The sequence below is a fragment of the Dendrobates tinctorius genome, unplaced genomic scaffold (genome assembly GCF_039654945.1).
Source record: "Dendrobates tinctorius isolate UK_male_01 unplaced genomic scaffold, ASM3965494v1 ptg000075l, whole genome shotgun sequence".
Taxonomy (NCBI): domain Eukaryota; kingdom Metazoa; phylum Chordata; class Amphibia; order Anura; family Dendrobatidae; genus Dendrobates; species Dendrobates tinctorius.
Window position 1 is genome coordinate 7,780,127 of NW_027361743.1, and position 21,166 is coordinate 7,801,292.

General features: G+C 42.1%; 1 protein-coding gene across 2 annotated transcripts in view; it reads left to right on the forward strand.

Annotated features, from left to right (window-relative positions):
• Positions 1 to 16,753, forward strand: part of SESN3 (sestrin 3) — a 77,921-nt gene extending 61,168 nt beyond the window's left edge. For both annotated transcript variants that reach the window (XM_073582962.1, XM_073582963.1), the window contains 4 exons: positions 4,522 to 4,640; positions 5,195 to 5,385; positions 8,814 to 8,958; positions 9,966 to 16,753. In XM_073582962.1, the coding sequence (XP_073439063.1) occupies positions 4,522 to 4,640; positions 5,195 to 5,385; positions 8,814 to 8,958; positions 9,966 to 10,052 (542 nt within the window). In that variant the 3' untranslated portion in view covers positions 10,053 to 16,753. The remainder of the gene's footprint in view (positions 1 to 4,521; positions 4,641 to 5,194; positions 5,386 to 8,813; positions 8,959 to 9,965) is intronic.
• The last annotated feature ends 4,413 nt before the right edge of the window (positions 16,754 to 21,166 follow it).

Consider the following 21,166-nt stretch of genomic DNA (forward strand, 5'->3'; position numbering starts at 1 on the left):
TCACCAGTCCATTGAGATCTGTGGACACTTTGCTCTTTGCAATGCCTTATTTCTCCTTCGGAGGCACTGCATGGAATTTGAACAGTTATTGCTATGTGTTGACTACAGCTGACTGTTAGAGGACTACTTAGAAACCTGTGGAGATATTTTCATAATTTGACGACATGCATTTAGTGACGATTTCGGGAGCAGCCTTTTTCATAGCAATCATTTCTATTCTCCTTTCTAGTTGGCCACTGCAGAATGGTGTTTTAATTGGTTAATGAAGCAGAGGGCACGATGCATCCCTCGTGATTGCATTACCTAGTGATTGTTAGCAGCTAGTGAAGGCCATATGGCCGCTATGTTCTGCACGGCTCGGAGGAGCTGTCTGAGCACCGCCACCAAGGTCAGATGCAGTCAGCCAGGAGGTAATTAACTCCAGGGAAGTTAGTTACACAATGTAGCCACCTGCCTCTTCAGGAATAAAGGACGCGCTTTATACATAAAGGAACGTTATTTGCTTAGTAACACATTGTAGGAACTCTAGAGAATTGCCTGGTTACTGCAAACACCACATTCACATTAGCTTACCTACCTAGACCCCAGTCCATAAGCCTGACATTTCAGTGACATCTGCAAAGAATTAGTTAAATCCATGCATCCAACCCTGTGAAGGGCATTAACTGGTATACTCATCTATAATCAACATCATGAATATAAATATCTGCTTATCGACCTATCCTGTACTGATCCTGAGTTACATCCTGTATTATACTCCAGAGCTGCACTCACTGTTCTGCTGGTGCAGTCACTGTGTACATACATTACATTAAGGTAGTGTCACATTTAGCGATGTACCAGCGATCCCGACCAGCGATATGACGCGGTCAGGATCGCTGGTACATCGCTAAGTGGTCGCTAGTGAGCTGCCACACAGGCAGATCTCGCCAGCGACATCGCTGGGGACGGGGGTCGCGACTTACCTGTCACACTAGGCGATCCTGCGTCCTCCCGCCCGGCTCCACGCGTCGCTCGCCTTCACAGCAGGAAGCGCCGCAGGAAGCTGACGACGAGAAACAGTCCTGGACGTTCTCGCGCGATCAGCGATAACCAGCGGGGGAGCCGGTCGTAGGTAAGTATCAGACACAGCGATATCGCTAGCAATATCGCTATAACGTCACTAGTTATAGCGATATTGCTAGCGATATCTCTTAGTGTGACATGCCCTTTACTGATCCTGAGTTACATCCTGTATTATACTCCAGAGCTGCACTCACTATTCTCCTGGTGCAGTCACTGTGTACATACATTACATTACTGATCCTGAGTTACATCCTGTATTATACCCCAGAGCTGCACTCACTATTCTGCTGGTGCAGTCACTGTGTACATACATTACATTACTGATCATGAGTTACATTCTGTATTATACCCCAGAGCTGCACTCACTATTCTGCTGGTGCAGTCACTGTGTACATACATTACTGATCCTGAGTTACCTCCTGTATTATACCCCAGAGCTGCAACTCACTATTCTGCTGGTGCAGTCACTGTGTACATACATTACATTACTGATCCTGAGTTACATCCTGTATTATACTCCAGAGCTGCACTCACTATTCTGCTGGTGCAGTCACTGTGTACATACATTATATTACTGATCCTGAGTTACATCCTGTATTATACCCAAGAGCTGCACTCACTATTGTGCTGGTGCAGTCACTGTGTACATACATTACATTACTGATCATGAGTTACATTCTGTATTATACCCCAGAGCTGTGCTCCCTATTCTGCTGGTGCAGTCACTGTGTACATACATTACATTACTGATCATGAGTTACATTCTGTATTATACCCCAGAGCTGTGCTCCCTATTCTGCTGGTGCAGTCACTGTGTACATACATTACATTACTGATCATGAGTTACATTCTGTATTATACCCCAGAGCTGCACTCACTATTCTGCTGGTGCAGTCACTGTGTACATACATTACTGATCCTGAGTTACATCCTCTATTATACCCCAGAGCTGCACTCAGTATTCTACTGGTGCAGTCACTGTGTACATACCAGGGCTGTGGAGTCGGTAAGCCAAACCTGTGACTCCAACTCCTCAATTTCCCTTACTCCGACTCAAAGACTCCGACTCCCACATATATTGCTTATATTTAAATGAAAAATGTATTGTAGTACAATGTGAACATCAGACATTTAATCATTTTTATGATACAATAATTAAGATTGGAATACAACTTTAGAACACAAAAAACTGTAATAAATTGTAAATATGTAATACACTATGTAATAAACTATGTAAGTGGCAAAAAAAACAGTTTTCAACAAAAGCATACTAAATAACATTTGTGCAGTCTATGAATTTGTTCTAAGAAATAGAATTGCCTGCATCAGATCCTCCTTCATAGATGACCTCAAATCTGACCTAATAATTTTAAGGCCAGAGAACAACCTCTCTACAGTAACTTGGGTTGGAGGCAAAGCTGTAACCACATGGGAACATCTCTAACAATTTCCGGGTATAAAGGAATTGCCTCCTGCACAGTCAGTTTTGATGAACGGTTGAATTATCCTATTTATTTGAGAGCAAGTGAAACATTTTGCTGAAATATTGTCAATCTGCTTGCTATAGGAGACGGAGTGAAATCTTTTTCCTTGCGGCAACGCTTCGCCTGCTCCATGTCATCCAAATACTTGTCAAAGTCAAACTCCTCATCTGATAAGGATGGAGATATGGCAGCAGTAGCACTGTCAGGACCCGAGTCCTCTTGCGCCTGGCAGGCCTCCTGTAGGCCACTCATCCTAACTGCTACCTCAGTCCGAGCTTCTTTTCCTTTTAGTAAGCTGCTGATCATCAAGCAGTATACGATGACTTGGGTCCACATAAACAGCTGCCAGAAAAATTTTATTTTCCAATAGCGGTGTCTCTCTCCATTTCATTGAAGCAGAAATGGCATCTGCGATTAAACCTCCTCTTTGGGACAGGCAAAATAGCAAGTTCTTCCACTCCCTTATGAAAATGCCAGGAGTTAAATCCTCAGCTTGTAATTTTTTAGTCACGGTAAATGAGTGATTAAGCAATTCCTTCAATTCAGCCACCTGTGTCCATTGACCTTCATTTATGGTTACCCGAGGGTTCGCCATATCTATAAGAAACGGTTTTATTTCAAGCAATCCCTCAATCATTAAATAAGTGCTGCCCCACCGAGTCGACAATTGCCCTATTCCCAGCACGTCTCTTCAAGATGGAATCAATTTTAGGGGTTCTGGCGGCAATAACCAATTTCCTCACTTTTCCAATCAGATTTCCAGCATGTCCCTCTTGCAGACTATCTCTTATTGCCAGCTGCAGCGTGTGCACAACACAGCGCATGTGATGAATAGGAAAGTGTTTTGAAGCAGCTTCAACAAGATCATCTATTTCTACAGTATAATTTTGCTGTTCTTCTGTTGTAATATCTGTTTGCTCCTCAGTTACATGAACAGCACTGTGGCCTTCCATCTCACACATACTGAATCCTAAATGTTCCTCTAGCTGTTGTTCATTACTCTCATTCATCAGTGTAATTATACTTATCATGTTTGAAGCATTGTCTGTTACAATAGCAAGAACCTGTTCTTTTTTGAGTTCGTAATCTTGCAGAACTTTTTCCACTAAGGCCTGGAGAACCTGGCTGCTGTGATGAGCTTTAGTATCTTTTACTGCCATCGTGTTGGTAACAATTTTTGTTGTCACAAACATATCGAACATTGATGGCAAAATAGTTCACTCTGTGACGTGTGCAGGCATCCATTTTATGAAAGCAACTTTTGAGAGTCTTTTTAAGATCTTCCTTTTGTTTAAGGGCTTCTTCAATCACTAATTTTCTAATACTTTCTCTTTCCAGAGCAACACCAATGGATAGAGCAGATTTCTAATCTGCTTTTGCTATTGAAAACATTATCTATGAGCTCAAAAACCTTTCAGGTGATGCGGTTTTTTAAAAAGCTGATCTGCTTTTGCAGCTGAAAATCGTATCCTCAAAAAACGCAGCAAAAACGCTGTGTGTGAATGTAGCCTTAGATCAGGAATAGAACAGCCATTTATAGGACATTTCATAACTTTCCCAAACTCCTATGAAAAATATTCAGCACATTCTGCATTGAATTACTGTACCCAATTTATTATATATTTTAGGAGTCGGAGTCGCTCCATTTTATACCGACTCCACCAAAATGAGCACCGACTCCACAGCCCTGGTACATACATTAATTACTGATTCTGGGTTACATCCTGTATTATACTCCAGAGCTATATTCTCAGTAAAATTGTAGCAGCCAGGCATAAAGGGGGGTAGAGGGTATACATTATAAAATGCTGGCCACAATGAATGCACACATATAATAACTTGGAAGACATCAGTGATGACGTGCCATGACGTTTTCTGCACTCGCTCCCTTCTACATTGCACTATATGAGCATTTTCCTTATGAATTCCAAATTCTGATTTTTTATTTTTTCCTGTAATTTCCTCTTCTCAGCTTTTGATGACGATGTGGTTTCAGTGTCAAATGCCTCCCGTTATATCGAAGATCCCGGATTTGGTTATAAAGATTTTGCGAGGCGAGGAGAAGAACACCTGCCCACGTTCCGAGCACACGTACGTATGCGTCCTCTATACAAGCAATAACCCCTGTGTGTATAGAATAATAACTGTGTATTTTAATTTTATTTTTTGTTATATTGGGGATTTTGAATTTTTTTTTTTTTCCCATATGGCTTTTAAACAATTTTTCACTTTTTTTCTTGATCCGTGGTTACTTGTGTTTTATACCACCAACAGGGCAGTAAGCTAAAGGCACCATTAACACCCAGCAATCTGGAAAGGACGGGGGGGGGGGGCTCCATTAGTAATAGATGGACCCCTATTTGGATGTTGCTAAGTTTTCAACATATATATATATATACCGTATATAGTATTGTTTTGTGGCGCTCCTCTGCAGAGCTGCGTGTCTCCATGATAAGAGACCACAAATAAACCCCCGTGGATTCTGATCCTGACCTGTTTCTTCCCCCGTAAACTACAAGGAGGGGCATTGAAGCTTCGGGAACACGCAGGATTTTGCGTTCTAGTCTCCAAAAGCAAAAACTTTTGTCGCTGTAAATTCCGCAACAAGTTGTGCGTCTTCTCACGACGTGGCTTCTGCTCTGCAGGACTACTCCTGGGAGGATCACGGCTTCTCGCTGGTGAACAGGCTTTACTCCGACATTGGCCACTTACTAGATGACAAGTTTCGAATGGTCTATAACCTCACCTACAACACCATGGCCACACATGAGGACGTGGACACCACCATGCTGAGAAGAGCCTTATTTAATTATGTTCACTGTATGTTTGGAATCAGGTATGTGGTTTATCTGGATTATATTTTTTTTTTTTTTTTGCAAATCCATATCAAGTGTCACATCTTCTTTAAAGAGACCTACTCATTATTGCATTTGCACTTTTATTTAGTTTTTGTTTTTTGTCTCTGTTTTTCATTTACGTCTTTTTACTTTAATTTTCACCTTTTTTAAGTCTCTTGTTTAATTTTTTTGTTTCCATCTTCATTGTGGGCACAGTTTGGGCTTTCCATATGTTTTTACCCAAATTCATCATTTGCGACTTTTTAAAAAAGTTACCAATTTTTTGTGTAGATATTCAGTGTGGGGAAAAAAATCTGTAGTCACCCACCTATTGTGCAAGTTCTCCCACTTAAAAAGATGAGAGAGGCCTGTAATTGACATCATAGGTAGACCACAACTATGAGAGTCAAAATGAGAAAACAAATCCAGAAAATCCTGATGAAGACGTCACTTAGACTTTGAAACGCGTTGAATAAACCACCTTTCCTATGTGAATTAAGTCTGGACGTACGATCATTCAGCAGCACAGATTATATCCGCATTAACCTGTTCATTTATCTAAAGGCGGTACATCTGGCAGTCAAGGGTGAGGGGCAGATGGGAATAATTGGAAAGGAAAAGCGAGAACGTAAATGCCAATTACTAGGAAAAGAGACAGTAAAGTCTAAAATAATCCAAAGGGTTTGAATGTAATACTAGAACCAGGTTTTGCTATGGGATCCCACAATTAAAGGCGTTATCCAGGACTAAATTATTTTTTATTATTATGGGCCTAAGAACCAACCGGCAGGTAGTTACTAACTTCCTGCCTGTTGTGCCCGGCGCCGATCTCCGTCGACACAGAACGGTCACAGACTGCTCCCGCCAGCAATTCATTGGTTTCTGCTGACGTAACGTTGGCAGGGCAGCGGCTTCTCCTCCACTCTGCTCTGCTGACATTGTGCTGATTGACAGTCTGCTCCCTGCGGCCTAAGGCTGCTGTCAATCAGCATGACGTCAGCAGTCACATGCCCGTCGACAGAGCAACCTGGAAGAAGGAGAAGCTGCTCTGTTGGCGTGAAGCAATTGAATCACAGTCCGGATCGGTCATTGACCGCTCTGTGCCAGCGCGGGGTTAAACTGGCAGGTAGTTTCTGTTGACAACTATCTCCTTTTTTTTTTTTTTTTTGTTTTTAGACCCATAGTAAGAAAATAATACAATGGTTCTTGACAACCCCTTTAAATGTTATATTCCTGGTTTTCAGCTCCACCATAGGCACCGATAACCAAAAATGCTCGATTTGTCACGACAGACAGGAACAGTGCCCACCGGGCCTGCTCTCACATGGCATCCATCCAGAAAAAAACAATATTGAGCCGTTTTTATCTTTTTTTTTTTTTTTTTTTTATGAATTTGTGATGGTGGCTCAGATTCAGATGTGATCAAAGCTTTATATATAGCGAAGGCTGACCCCAATTCCGTCCCGTTGGATGTACAGAAGGGGACTCGTTTATCAAAACTGTGACAGGAAGTCTAGCTTTGTTACCCATAGCAGCTTTCATTTTACCACAGCAATTTAAGAAATAAAAGCTGAGCCCTGATCGGTTGCTAGTGTTCTAGTCTGTTTTGATTAGTGAGACCTATGAATTAAAAAAAAAAAAAAAAAAGACAGCAAATAATAAGTATTTATGAGAAATGTTCCATTGCAACCAATCACTGTGCAGCTTTCATTTTGTATTCTGTTCTTAAACAATGAAAGCATTCCTGTGATTGGTTGTTACAGGAGATCGTTCTCTTAGGCCCCATATCTATATATTACTACATATACTCATGTATTGCATTTACTGCGATTAGAACAGTAAAATTAAAGGGGCTCGCTATCTTTTGGGGTCCTTTTTTTTTTTTTTTATTATATATTGGGTTTCATTAAAAAACTTGCACCCTTAGATTCTGTACAACACGACGGCTACAGAATGCAGTCAGTGAGCTCATTCTGATGGTTCAATGGGATGGTACATGTAAGGTCGGCTCCCACCCTTTGATGCAGACTCCGGTGCTGAGCCTGTATTTCCCGGCTGATCTGATCAACTGACATGTGCCTCTCACAGCCACGGGTGGAATCTCGATCCACCCGCGGCTATTATGTTAAATGCCGCAGTCAATCTGACCGCGGCATTTAACTTGCGCCCGGTAGAAGTGCCTCACAAGACACGAACATCGGCGCCCCTGTCACGTCATCAAAGGGCGCGTTGACATGACAGCCTGGGTGTCTGCAGAAGACCCGCATGCTTGTCATTGCAGATCACCTATGGATAAGCCAGCGTTCACAGGCGATAATTTCTGCTATACATATCACTGCTGAAGCTCTGCCATGTGTAGCACAAGCGATCGGATGATCGCAGATTCAAGTCTACTAAGGAGAATATAGAAGTAAAAAAAAGTCTTTAAATATAAAAAAAATAAAAGTTCAAGTCCACCATTTTTGCCCCATTCAAAATGAAATACCAAATTTGTATTATTTTATTTTAGTATCGCTGCATTGAGAAACACCAATTGGTAAACAGCGTAATAAGAGAGAAAAAGTCAAAACGCCAGAATTACATTTTTTTGGTCTCTGCAGCATTCTAATAACAGGAAATCAAAACATCAAATCTACCCCAAAAATGGGATCAATAAAAAGGTCAGCTCAGCGCTCAAAAAATAAGCCCTCACCTGGCCCCAGATCATGAAATATAGAGACACCACAGCGCTATTTTTTTTTTTTCTTAAAAATTTTTTAAAAAAAAAATTCACTACTTAAGTAAAAAATAACCTATATGTGTTTAGTATCTTCAAACTGATAATGACCTGGAGAATCATAATGGCAGGTCAGTTTTAGCATTTAGTGAACATGGTAAATTGCCCTTTTTTTTTTTTTTTGGAATTTCACCGCACTTGGAATTTTATTCCCGTTTTTTTCCCGTACACTATATTGTAAAATCAATGATGTTATTGAAAAGAACAAGCCCTCATGTGGCCAAAAACAAATAAAAAAACAAAAACTTTATGGCTCTGGGAAGAAGGGGAGCGAAAAACGAAAATGCAAAAAAAACCGGAAAATTGCAAGGTGGTGAAGGGTTAATGAAACCCTATTGCAGAAATATTTCTTTAGCCCCAAATTTAAGTAAAAAAAAATCATCCCCTTTTTAATGGTGAATTTTCGTTGTGCCTTCCCTATTGAAAATCCACAAAAGAAGTCTCAATATTAGAAATCCCCTGTTGAAGGGTGGCAGCGGAAACTGTGCAGATGACTGATCGTTTCTTCGATATTTGCCGTTTCCCGGGCACCACATTAGGGGTTGCAGGTAGATGATTAATGCTCTGTCTACAGACGCTATATACTGTACTCGTGCTCTCAAGAAATTGGCTGAGTCTCTAATTTTCTGCGTCTGACCTGATTTTCCCTAGGTACGATGACTACGATTACGGGGAAGTTAATCAGTTACTTGAGAGAAGCCTTAAGGTTTACATTAAAACTGTGACCTGTTACCCTGAGCGAGCCACCATGCGTATGTACGACGGGTACTGGCGCCAGTTCAAGCACTCTGAGAAGGTGAGATAGATGACTTCCGGCGGAGGTCCTACAGGAGGAGTACCTTCAGAATGGAAACCTCGGCAACTTTTTGATGTTTCACGCTATTTTTTTTTTATTTTATTTTATTTTGGAATCTGTTCCATCAAATCTGCCAAAAATGTAAATTCGGGTCAAATCGAAGCCTCACGAATTAAAAGAGCCCTGAAAGAAAATTTATTATACACTGAGGGTTCTCCCGGTCCCACAGCATAATAGACAGAGGGGAGGGAGGGTCATCATTTTGGATCTCCAGGCGCTGATTTAGCATCACATAGTCACCTTGGGCGCAGTGCACATTGTTGACCTGCATCTCTTCTCATGGAACCACGTGAGACCTAGTTAGCGCCAGAAGATCCAAGAAGAAGACCAGACTGTTGGGCAACGAGCTGTGGCGGCAGCACAGGCAATTGGTGATGAGCAAAGTTCTCAGATTAGTGTTATTCGAGCATGTTCGTGTTCTAATCGAGTATTTTCGGCGTGATCGAAAAAAAATGCTCGAGTCACCGCAGCTGTTCGACAGCCGCAACACATGCGGGGGATTGGCTGTTTCTTAGTCCATCCTTGCATGTGTTGTGGCTGTCTAACTCAAGAATTTTTTTTTCAAGCACGCCGAAAATACTCGATTATGACACGAGCGTGCTCGCTCATCACTACAGTGCACTGTTATTTTTCAACTCCTTCTGGCCCTTGGAAAAAAAAAATTGGTTTCTGGCTCATCCAAATTTTTGGGTGATGTGCAAATTTGATTATTTTTTTTTCTGCTTTGGCTGATATGAGATAATTTTCTTTTTTTTTTCTGTAGGTGAGCTGCTTAGCCAGAATTTTATGATTTTATTTTTTTTAATGCTTGCCTGCCGTCACCACTAGAGGGAGCGATCTGTATACAGATTTATGTCTGTCGCATGTGTAGAGCACTGTGTTATGTCAATCTTGCAGCCATTACTTAATGTCCTCTCCTCTTCTTTTTTTTTTCCTTATTTTTTAAGGTCCACGTCAACCTGCTCCTTATGGAAGCCCGTATGCAGGCAGAACTTCTTTACGCCCTACGTGCTATAACCCGTCACCTGACCTGAGGTCTTGCACGTAATCGCCGACATGCACCGCGACTTCACCCATCAGTTCAATAAGAGCGCCCGCCTGTCATGTAGCAACAAACGTATATATGCATTTCTAGTGTCCATGCCGGCCAAAAACGTGGCAGTAATGTGCAATGAATGGCCTGTGTTTCTTTTTTTTTCTTTCTTTTTTTCTTTCTACAATGCTTTATCTGATATTCGCAAGATGGCACTACTATGAAGTTCTTTTGTTTTTTTTCTTATATTTTTTTTTTATATACATACTTTACAGCAGTAACTAATTTGCACTGCTTTCTCTGAGTATTTTCTTTAGACACAGGATTCAGGTTTTTTTTGGATTTTTTTTTTTTTTTTGTACAGACCTACATTGTATATGTATAACCAATCCTGGTTTGCCTTTGTTCCAGTTACGTGTAGTGCTTGGTTTTATAGAAGAGACAAAAAAAAAAGAAATGAAAAAGCTAAAAAAAAAAAAAAAAAAAAAACTCACAGGAAAATAAGCTGTACTGTCTAATTCATAGAATATATAAGCTTTTTAACCATTATGTTGAAAAGAACGGAGTTAAAAAGCAGAATGCGTGCCATAAAGATGTAGTTCTGTACATACCGGTGTTGCTTTGCAGCTCCGCCGCTTCCACATCCATGTAAGCTCGGTTCAGACTTGGCCGTTAAGTCACCAACTATGACAAAAAGACTTTTTACTGAATGTGGATAGTTGCTGACGGCTCAAAAAAAAATGTGAAAAATATCCTTTTCTCTTACGGAAGATCCCGCAGCATCCTACTGAAGTGCAGAGCTCCTCTATATAGATCTCTTGATATTGCAGAGATTACTTTTTATCACTTTCCGTAGCCGCAAGACTCTCACCAGATTATGGTCTTTTTTTTTTTTTTTTGTTATTATTATGACTCTGCAGTATACACAGAATACATGCATAAGCTAATTAGAGGGGCGTGAGTCAGTGGTGGGCAATGGGCGGGTGGCCTGGACTCTCGTACAGTACCCCCTGACCATGATAATCTAGTCGTGATAACCAATTTATATAGTGCCTTTGACAGAAAAGCAATTCCTCATCAGAGGAGGTAAATTTTCTTTTAGGTGTAGGATAACCATGGGCTACGTGAACTTCATTTTATTCCATGGTGGGCAAAATCCTTGTGATGGTCCCAAGTTTGACCAACAGATGATCTACTGAGTTGCAGGCATTAGTCTTTGGTCTGACTCGTTAATTCTCATTCCTGACCTATATGTCTGAGCTCCGCACCTTGCTTCGACATGAACATCAATGGTCTCTTCTCTGACCTAGAAACTGGTTTTGACAAGTGGTCTTTTTTTTTGGGGGGGGGGGGGGGGCAGATATGCAACTAATGCTCTTTCTTGACCAAGGCATGATCGGCAGGTATTATGTTGGACCAATACATGACTGTCACAGCTTTGCCTAACCCAGTCATGACCATCAATGGTCCCTTTATGAAACTAGATATTACCAGAGGTCTTTTGAGTGACCCATATTTCACCTTACTAATGAACGAATGGGACCACTGACTTATATCAGATATGAGCTTAAGTGGTCCCAATTTTGCCATAATAGGAGTCACTGGTGGTCTCTTGCCTACGTGATACCAATCTGGCTAAGATATGCTTAAACGTCTCTAGTCTGACCCATACATGGTGGTCACCTCCTTGCCTAACCCGTTTATAACTCGATCGTCAACGTTCTAACTATCTAAGCAGACCCAGAAGGTTCTTGACTGACCATAGTTTATGATCATTGCATATCTTCTCTAAACCAAACCTGACAGTTCGCTCTTTTACATGACTGTAATGGTGGTCTTTTTTTTCTGACCTAGCCATAACTAATGGTCCTTTGCTTGACTTATAGACCACTAATGCTCCTTCTTGACCAAGGTATGACTTACCACCTCATGTCATACTCATACATGGCTGTCACCGTTTTGTCCAGGCATGGCCATCAGTGGTCCCTTTACTATACCAGATTAGACCAGAGGTCTCCTAACTGACCCATTGATGACTAATTCTGCTTCTGAAGAATGCATGACTGACAATCTGACTCATACCATGACCTTAAGTAGTCCTATTTCTACATACAAAGTAGATATGGCTGAAAGCCCCTGGATTGAGCCAACCATGGTGGTTACCTCCTTTTCTAACTGAAGTATGACTTGGTCTACTTTCTAATACACAATATTAGTGTCTGACCAATGCATGTCTTTATTAGTCCAGACATGACTGCTTGCCCCTTTCGTGACGGTCAGTGGCCTCTTCTTTTTTTTTTTTTTTTTTTTTTTATACAGCCTGACCATTGGTCTTTTTTGGATATGACATTACCATCAATGGTCTCTTGTTTGACCCAAGCACAATCGAAGCTCATTCATGACCCAGACATGATTGATTGTCTCTTTTCTGACTCTTTTTTTTTTTTTTTTTTTTTTTAACCTAGTCATGCCCTTCCGTGGTCACTTTCTGACCAGGACATATTTGTATTGTCCTTTATAAGATTGGTTTTGCCCATCACTGACCGCTCATCCAGGTTTTACGTGGCCTGCCTTTATAGTGCATTTTCCTGCACAGCCAGTGATCTGCTTTCTTAGACTGTGGGTGAAGTGCGTGCCACGTATTGTGCCATATAAGTAGACCCTGAGTTGCCAGCACAGGTTTATAAAGAGTCGTGTAAACTGAATTTAATTCAACCTTAAAAACTATATACAAAAGTGCTACTGTACCATTTACAGATATATTTGTTAAAAAAAAGCTATTTTATGTATATCATATAACTCTGATATAGGAAATAACAGGGGAAGGCATTTTCCAGCGCACACACACGACTTCCTGCCCCACGAGCCAGACACTATGTTGTCAGGAAATGCAGGGAACGACTGTTTGCACTCCGGTCACATAGTCATGGCAAGTGTGATATTTTGTAAAAAAAAAAAAATAATAATTTCTATAACTTTTTTTATGGGGTTGTTACGAGTTGACATTCGGTATTAATGTATAGCCGTATCAATTCGTGTGCACATATATTAGGCTTTTATGCTTTAGAGTGCACCTGTCAGATACAAAAAGTGTAAGCCTCTAATACGTGTGCCAAAATAATCAATATTCATCAGATCCTGTCACAATCATGACTTGGCACTCTGCCAATCATCTAGCTAGGGGATGGGGGGCATCAGTGTGCCAAACATTGCTGCTTTATAGGGTGCATCCCTTTGAATTGGTCCAGTTCACATGATATATTAATACACTGTGAAGGGTTTCCTCTAAATTAGTGTTTCCCGGGATGTACGAGTTTGCCATCAATGGAGAGACACAGATTCAGGAACAAGCACTAAATAGTACCTGAGTTACCGAGATCCCAATATTTTAAAAAATTGCAATATTAAAAATGTGTATAACACCAGCATTGTAGGTGGTCTGTTTGCATTTTAGGGCGCAAGCTTCAGAGAGTACAAGCTGATAAAAACTCAACTTATGAAAGTTAATAATTTTAAAGGTATCTCATTTAGAAAACCTATTTTCTAATGCCCTACTAGAGGGTCATGAGCTGGTAAAGTCTGTAGAGTCTTGCTAAAGGACCCAGATAACATTTTTGGTGCCATGCAATACTTAATTTGCCCTGCGGAAGTGCTGCAGGGAAATTAAACACTTGCTGCTGTGTTTCTAGATAATCAGGACAACCTCTGATCAACTTTCTAACCAAATGTGATAACCGCCTTTTTAACCACCAGTGTTCGTAAGAGCAAAATGGTTGCCAGCACAGCGGATACGGCTCAAAATGATATATCCACAGCTGTTCCTTAGGATGCACGGACTGCTCTCTCTGCTCACTTATGCCATCGGGAACACATAGACTTGCCAACAAGCAATATAAAAAAAAAATAACAAAACTGCTGTTCTTGTGAACCATTGCCCTTGCAATAGTGCCCACCATGGTGCCGAATGCACTTTTTTTTTTTTTTTTTTTTTTTTTTTTTATTATAAGTATTATAGAATTTCCCCACCTCTTCTGAAAAATGTATTTTAATTTTTTTTTTTTTTTTTTTTTTTTTGGATAAATACATTTTGTAACTATTTGCTGCCTCATATGATAAAAGGGTGTTGGTAAGGAAAAGCTGACCAAAAAGAAAATAAAGTTTTGCACATACTTACAGCGCCCCTCTTCCTATACAAGAGCGGCGGGCGCCAGTCGTACTTGATTGATATATTTGTATGTTGGTTTTTTTTCTTTTCAATGTATGAGATGTTTACTCCAGATTCTTTAACCTTCATTCATCAGTGTGCTAATGATGGCTCCAAGCTGTGATATCTCGTATGCAATGTTGATAGTGAACAAAGGTAGAGTGCAATATTCCCCGAAGGCGACCACCTGGCCCCCTGGTATCATCTGGCCCCCTGGTATCACCTGGCCCACTGTTATCACCTGGCCCCCTGGTGTCATCTGGCTCGCTGATATCACCTGGCCCCCTGGTATCACCTGGCCCCCTGGTATCACCTGGCCCCCTGGTATCACCTGGCCCCCTGGTATCACCTGGCCCCCTGGTATCACCTGGCCCCCTGGTATCACCTGGCCCGCTCATATCACCTGGCCCGCTGTTATCACCTGGCCCCCTGGTGTCATCTGGCTCGCTGATATCACCTGGCCTCCTCATATCACCTGGCCCGCTGGTATCACCTGGCCTCATATCACCTGGTATCATCTGGCCCGCTGGTATCACCTGGCCTCATATCACCTGGCCTCCTCATATCACCTGGCCCGCTGGTATCACCTGGCCTCATATCACCTGGTATCACCTGGCCTCATATCACCTGGTATCATCTGGCCCGCTGGTATCACCTGGCCTCATATCACCTGGCCTCCTCATATCACCTGGCCCGCTGGTATCACCTGGCCTCATATCACCTGGTATCACCTGGCCTCATATCACCTGGTATCATCTGGCCCGCTGGTATCACCTGGCCTCATATCACCTGGCCTCCTCATATCACCTGGCCCGCTGGTATCACCTTGGCCCCCTGGTACCACCTGGCCCCTTGGTATCACCTGGCCCTCTCATATGAAGCTGAAGTGTCCTTTCGGAATATCAACGGGTGGCGATATAGAAAATTATTGTATGGTTTCATTCAGCCCAAAAAATAAATGTAAAAATAGAGGCTTAAAAAAAATGCAAATGTTAATGGCCTAAACTATTAGCCTTGCCTTAATGTATCCTTAGTGGGAATGATCTGAATCGAGACGCGTAGAGGTAGGAAACCAAAATTTGAGATTTTCGGTTACTGGGTCGAGATTGCCCCTGTTATTATGGCTTCCTGCACTTTTACAAGACACTCCCATGTGGTCCTAAAGAGACCACAGTCATTGGGGGTCTTGATCGAACCAGGGGCGTAACTTGAAGCTTGTGGGCCCTAATGTAAAATCTCCAACAGGGCACCTACCTATCATGAGTCTTTATTAGTATGAGTCTTTTCCTATGGGTTAAAGAGACCATTTGGGGTCTTGGGCCCCGGCTGCACCCACTATAATTACGCCTCTGGATAAGACAAAGACATCATTCATTAGACTAGCATGGGGTAATGGGGCATTGCTCTCCTATTTAAAGGGGTTTCCTACTATTAGTGGATTGCATAGTGTTAAAATGACCTCTGACAACTTTTTGGTTTTTCTTCCAAAAACAGCACCATGTGTGTACTGGCTTTATGCAATATTACAGCTCACTATTCACTCCAATGAGCTGAACTGCAATACCCGATGCAACCCAGGGACAGTAGTGGCGCTGTTTCTGTAAGAATGATGCCTCTTTTTTTTATCATAGACAATCCCTTTAAGATATTAACAGTTCATCCTAAAAGTTTGGTTTGATCAAACAAAGAGTGTAATCAAAGAACCCAATATGTTTGAGAAAGTTGAACAAAGGAAGTTAAAACTTAAAGGGGCTCTCCATTTAGATGTAGGCGAGTTGATGACGACTCGTGTGGCCCCATTAAAACAACCGCAGAGACGTGAAATACACAGTTGGGATGAAAGCCCATTTGCTACTATGTAACTTCTACAGTCAAAGTGCCACAAAAACTGTGTGTGAATGAGGCCCAGAAGTCATTTTGGTTCTAGAATGTTTCGGTGTTGTATAGTCCCACAATGTGACAGTGGGGGGGCGAAAACAGGTGGGGTTTGTTCACCCAAATGGCCATAATATTAGATGCAGTAGTAAAGGTGGTTGCCTGAGACTAGAAAAACAAAGGTCTCTTTTTTCTTTTTTTTTTTTATCCAGAAAAAGCGCCACCCTTGTTCATTGGCTTCAGCTGGTATTGCGCAATATATAATATATATATATAGGCTCTTGTTCATTTCTCCCCCCCTCCCCATTATAGAGTGATCTGGCGAGCAGAGACCCCCCTACTGTGCACCAAGGCTTGTTTATTAAAATGTGGCGTGCAGATTATGGGCTGTAGTCCTTACCAGCTAATCACACGTTCTACATCCAGTAATTTGCTATACATTGCAGCATATCATCGCCATGTTGGTAAATGAGCCCCACTGGATGAAGTTTTTTTGCTTTGAAAACTTTATATTGTTACCGTGTCATTTGACTGATTTTTACCAGTAATACGATTACTGTATTTCATTGTATCCAACAGAGCGAGAGTCTGTATTTTATGTAAATAAAGAGAATTTTTCAGAACTGGACGAGTTTCTCTGTAATCATTTTTGTTTTGCTTCAGCTAAATATTGTGAACCTGATAAGAAAATGTGTGCTATCTCAAGGGCTCTGTCCCTCATTGTCCCGCCCACTTTGAGCAAACCTGTGAGTCCTCACTGTCCAACCTACTTTGAGGAAGCCTGTGAGTCTTCATTTTGCCGCCCACTTAGAGAGAGAACAAAATTAGCAGCACATCCAAACCAGTGTGAACAGGTGCCAACTAAAAAAAAAAATATATAAATATAGAAAAAGATAGTTTCACCATGAATTGCTAAGAATGTTAACTAGAACATTGGAACTGAATTACGGCCATGGGAAATAGGAAAATGTTACATTATGTACATACGGAATATTGGAAAAAAACTGGAATATTGCTATGAAAAATTAGAGTAGGCTGTTTCCATGGCAGTAATGCAGTCCTAATGTTCTAGAGTTATCATTCTTAGCAATTCAGGGTACAAAATTATCTTTTTCTACGCTTATAGAGAGATCCTGTCAGACCTGCTTTACGTGCCCACTTATAGAAAGAGAGCCTGTGAGACCTGCTTACCCTGCCCCCACTTATAGATAAAGCCAGTGAGACCTGCTTTATATGCCCACTTAGAGAAAGCTTGTGAGACCCGCTTCCCTCATCCCCACTTTTAGATAATGCCTGTGAGTCCTGCTTTCCCCTCCCACTTAGAGCCTGTGAGATCTGCTTCCCCGCCCCACTTATAAAGCCTGAGACCTGCGTTACATGCCCACTTAGAGAAAGCCTGTGAGACCTGCTTTACATGCCCACTTAGGAAAGCCTGTGAGACCTTCTTCCCCGCCCCACTTATAAAGCCTGAGACCTGCGTTACATGCCCACTTAGAGAGAGCCTGTGAGACCTGCGTTACATGCCCACTTAGAGAAAGTCTGTGAGACCTGCTTCTCAAGCCCCACTTATAGATAAAGCCTGTGAGACCTGCTTCCCCTGCCCCCACTTATATAAAGCCTGTGAGTCCTGCTTTCCCCTCCCATTTAGAGAGCCTGTAAGATCTGCTTTTACCCAGTTATAGTCTGTGAGACCTGCTTCCCCTGCCCCCAATTATAAAACCTGTGAGACCTGGTTTACCTGCCCACTTATAGAGAAAGCTTGTGAGATTGGCTTCTCCCGCCCCAACTTATAAAGCCTGTGAGACCTGCGTTCACTGCCCACTTGTAGAGAGAGCCTGTGAGTCCTGCCTCCCCTGATACAAAACCTATACAGGAAAAGCTAAGGCGATGTACCCATATATACTGCATTCCAAATTATTATGCTATTAAATGCTATTTTTCTGATTTTCCTAAATGGTCGATGTAAATGAGTCAGTATAATGTTCAAATCATCAACCATTAGATGATAAATCACATTTTACTGGGCACATCTCCCAATGATAACAGTATTTTTTTTTTTTTTTCAAAACTAAAAAAAAATGGAATTTACGCAGTTGAAAAGGTCATTGACTCCCAAATATTCAGAAACAAGGTGCAATACTTAATAAAGTGACAAGGGTACGGCCCTGAAGGTAACTCTTGGGAACATCAATGCTCCTTGACTGCTTAAAGAGTTTTACCAAAAATACCCACATAAACTAAGTCAAGCGTAGTCTGGAGTCCGCTGTTGAAAGGGGGGGAGTAATGTCCTATTGTGCTTTTTCAGTTTGACCACTAGTGTCTGCTATTATTCTCCTTGATAATTGCACTGCAATCCCACTCCTTACCACTGGAGGCTGCTGTTGTGTTCTGACATTGTCCTTCACTAAGATGGCAGAGTCTGAACCTGTGGAATCATAGAATCGTAGAGTTGGAAAGGACCTCCTGGGCCATCTGGTCCAACCCCCTGCTCAAAGCAGGATTCGCTAAATCATCCCAGTCAGATGTCTGTCCAGCCTCTGTTTGAAGACTTCCATTGAAGGACAACTCACCACTTCTCGTGGCAGCCTGTTCCACTCATTGATCACTCTGTCAAAAAGTTTTTTCTAATCATAGAATCGTAGAGTTGGAAGGGACCTCCTGGGCCATCTGGTCCAACCCCCTGCTCAAAGCAGGATTCGCTAAATCATCCCAGTTAGATGTCTGTCCAGCCTCTGAAGACTTCCATTGAAGGAGAACTCACCACCTCTCGTGGCAGCCTGTTCCACTCATTGATCACTCTGTCAAAAAGTTTTTTCTAATATCTAATCTGTGTCTCCTCCCATTCAGTTTCATCCCATTGCTTCTAGTCTTTCCTTGTGCAAATGAGAATAAAGTTGATCCTTCTACAATGTGACAGCCCTTTAGATATTTGTAGACAGCTATTAAGTCTCCTCTCAGTCTTCTCTTTTGCAAACGAAACATTCCCAAATCCTGCAACCTTTCCTCATAAGACAGGGTTTGCAGACCGGTCACCAATTCTGGTCGCTCTTTTCTGAACTTGCTCCAGTTTGTTGATGTCTTTTTTAAAATGTGGTGCCCAAAACAGGACACAATATTCCAGATGAGGTCTGACCAAAGAGGAGTAGAGGGAAATAATGACTTCACGTGATCTAGACTGTATGCTTCTGTTAATACATCCTAGAATTGCATTTGCCTTTTTTGCTGCTGCATCACACTGTTGACTCATATTCAGTCTGTGATCTATTAGTATACCCAAGTCTTTTTCACATGTGCTGTCACTTAGCCCTATTCCTCCCATTCTGTATATGCTTTTTTCATTTTTATTGCCCAGATGTAGTACTTTGCATTTCTCCCTGTTCAAAACCATTCTGTTAGTTGCTGCCCACTTCTCCAGTTTATTTATATCTTTTTAAATCCTCTCTCTCTTCTCTAGTATTAGCTATCCCTCCTAGCTTTGTGTCATCAGCAAATTTAATCAGTTTACCCTCAATTCCTTCATCTAAATCGTTGATAAAGATGTTGAACAATACAGGGCCCAGGACAGAGCCCTGTGGTACCCCACTTGAGACATTCTTCCAACTGGATGTGCAGCCATTTACGACCACTCTTTGGGTCCGATCACTAAGCCAGTTAGTAATCCACCTAACAGTTGCCTTGTCCATTCCATACTTAGTCATTTTTTCAATAAGGATAATATGAGATACTTTGTCAAATGCTTTGCTGAAGTCAAGATATACTATATCTACAGATGGTGGAATCCATCTTGTTTCCCGTATGGGCCTACTTAAAGCCACATGAATCCCTCACTCATTGCTTGAGTATTAGGTCTAGCTGTTACTCTAGTTCCAGTCTCCAGCTCCTGAACTGTGTTATCCAGACTGTTCCTTCAACTCCTTTATCTCCAAGGACTTCTATTACTGCATGTTGCTCCTTGCTCGTGCTCCTCCGGCCACTGGATTCCAGCAGTGCTACACAAGTATCGTAACGGGTCCCCGATACGATAGACCATGGGCTTTTGTCTTTCTCCTCACCTCCTTGCAAATCAGTCAAGCAGTCTGAGCCCCAAGTCGTGCAGTGATGCCCAACCACTTGTGTTGCAGGATCAGTACGTGGGATGGCTAGTGCACATTGCACATGGTCAGTGGACCACTGCAACACAACTCTGATGCTGATGACAAAACACAGGTGCCAACTGCTGTGGCTTTCTGCAGTGTGCGGACCAGCAAGAAAGGCAAGGGTGAGGAGTGGGTGGAAAATGATGCTGGGGATGATGTGTTCACACTGCCTCCTGTGCATAAGAAAAGAGGGAGCAGAGTGCAAAAGCACAGCAGCTGGCCTCTAATCAGTATGTCAGCTACTACTGCCCACCGCACCTAATCACACCAAAGCTACCTCTATGTGCTGATAACAAGACATGGGAGGTTTGTACACTGTGCCGTCAGCATGAATTGAGGCATAAATGAGCACCACCTGCATGACTAGGCGTCTGAATTCAAAGCACAAGCTGCAGTGGAGTACACACCTGAAAAAAACAGGAAAGATCTCCTCCTGCTCCCTCTTCTGCTGTGGTCTTTTCCTTCCACTCACGATCAACAGGGCCACCTGGCCCGATGCAAAGAGAGGATGTGAGAGCATCTCCACACTATACTATGGAAACATTCAGCTGTCCATCTCCCAAACACTGGAGAGAGAGCAAGTACTCCCCTACCAACCCACAAGCTCTGGTCCTGAATAACAGCATTTAAACATTCCTAACATTTGAAATGCTACCATTCATGCTGGTGGAAATGGACAGCTTTAAAAAACCTGATGGCGGTGGCTGTCTCACAGTATGTGCTTCTCAGCCACCACTACTTTTCTAAGTACCATCCCTGCCTGCACAAACGTGGACAAAATCAGGTGTGCAAGGCGCAACACCATCAGTGGCAAGGTCCAAATAACTACTATGTGGACCAGTAATGACAGCCAGGGACTTTGCATATCCCTTGCTTCCCACTGGATAAATGTAGTGGTGG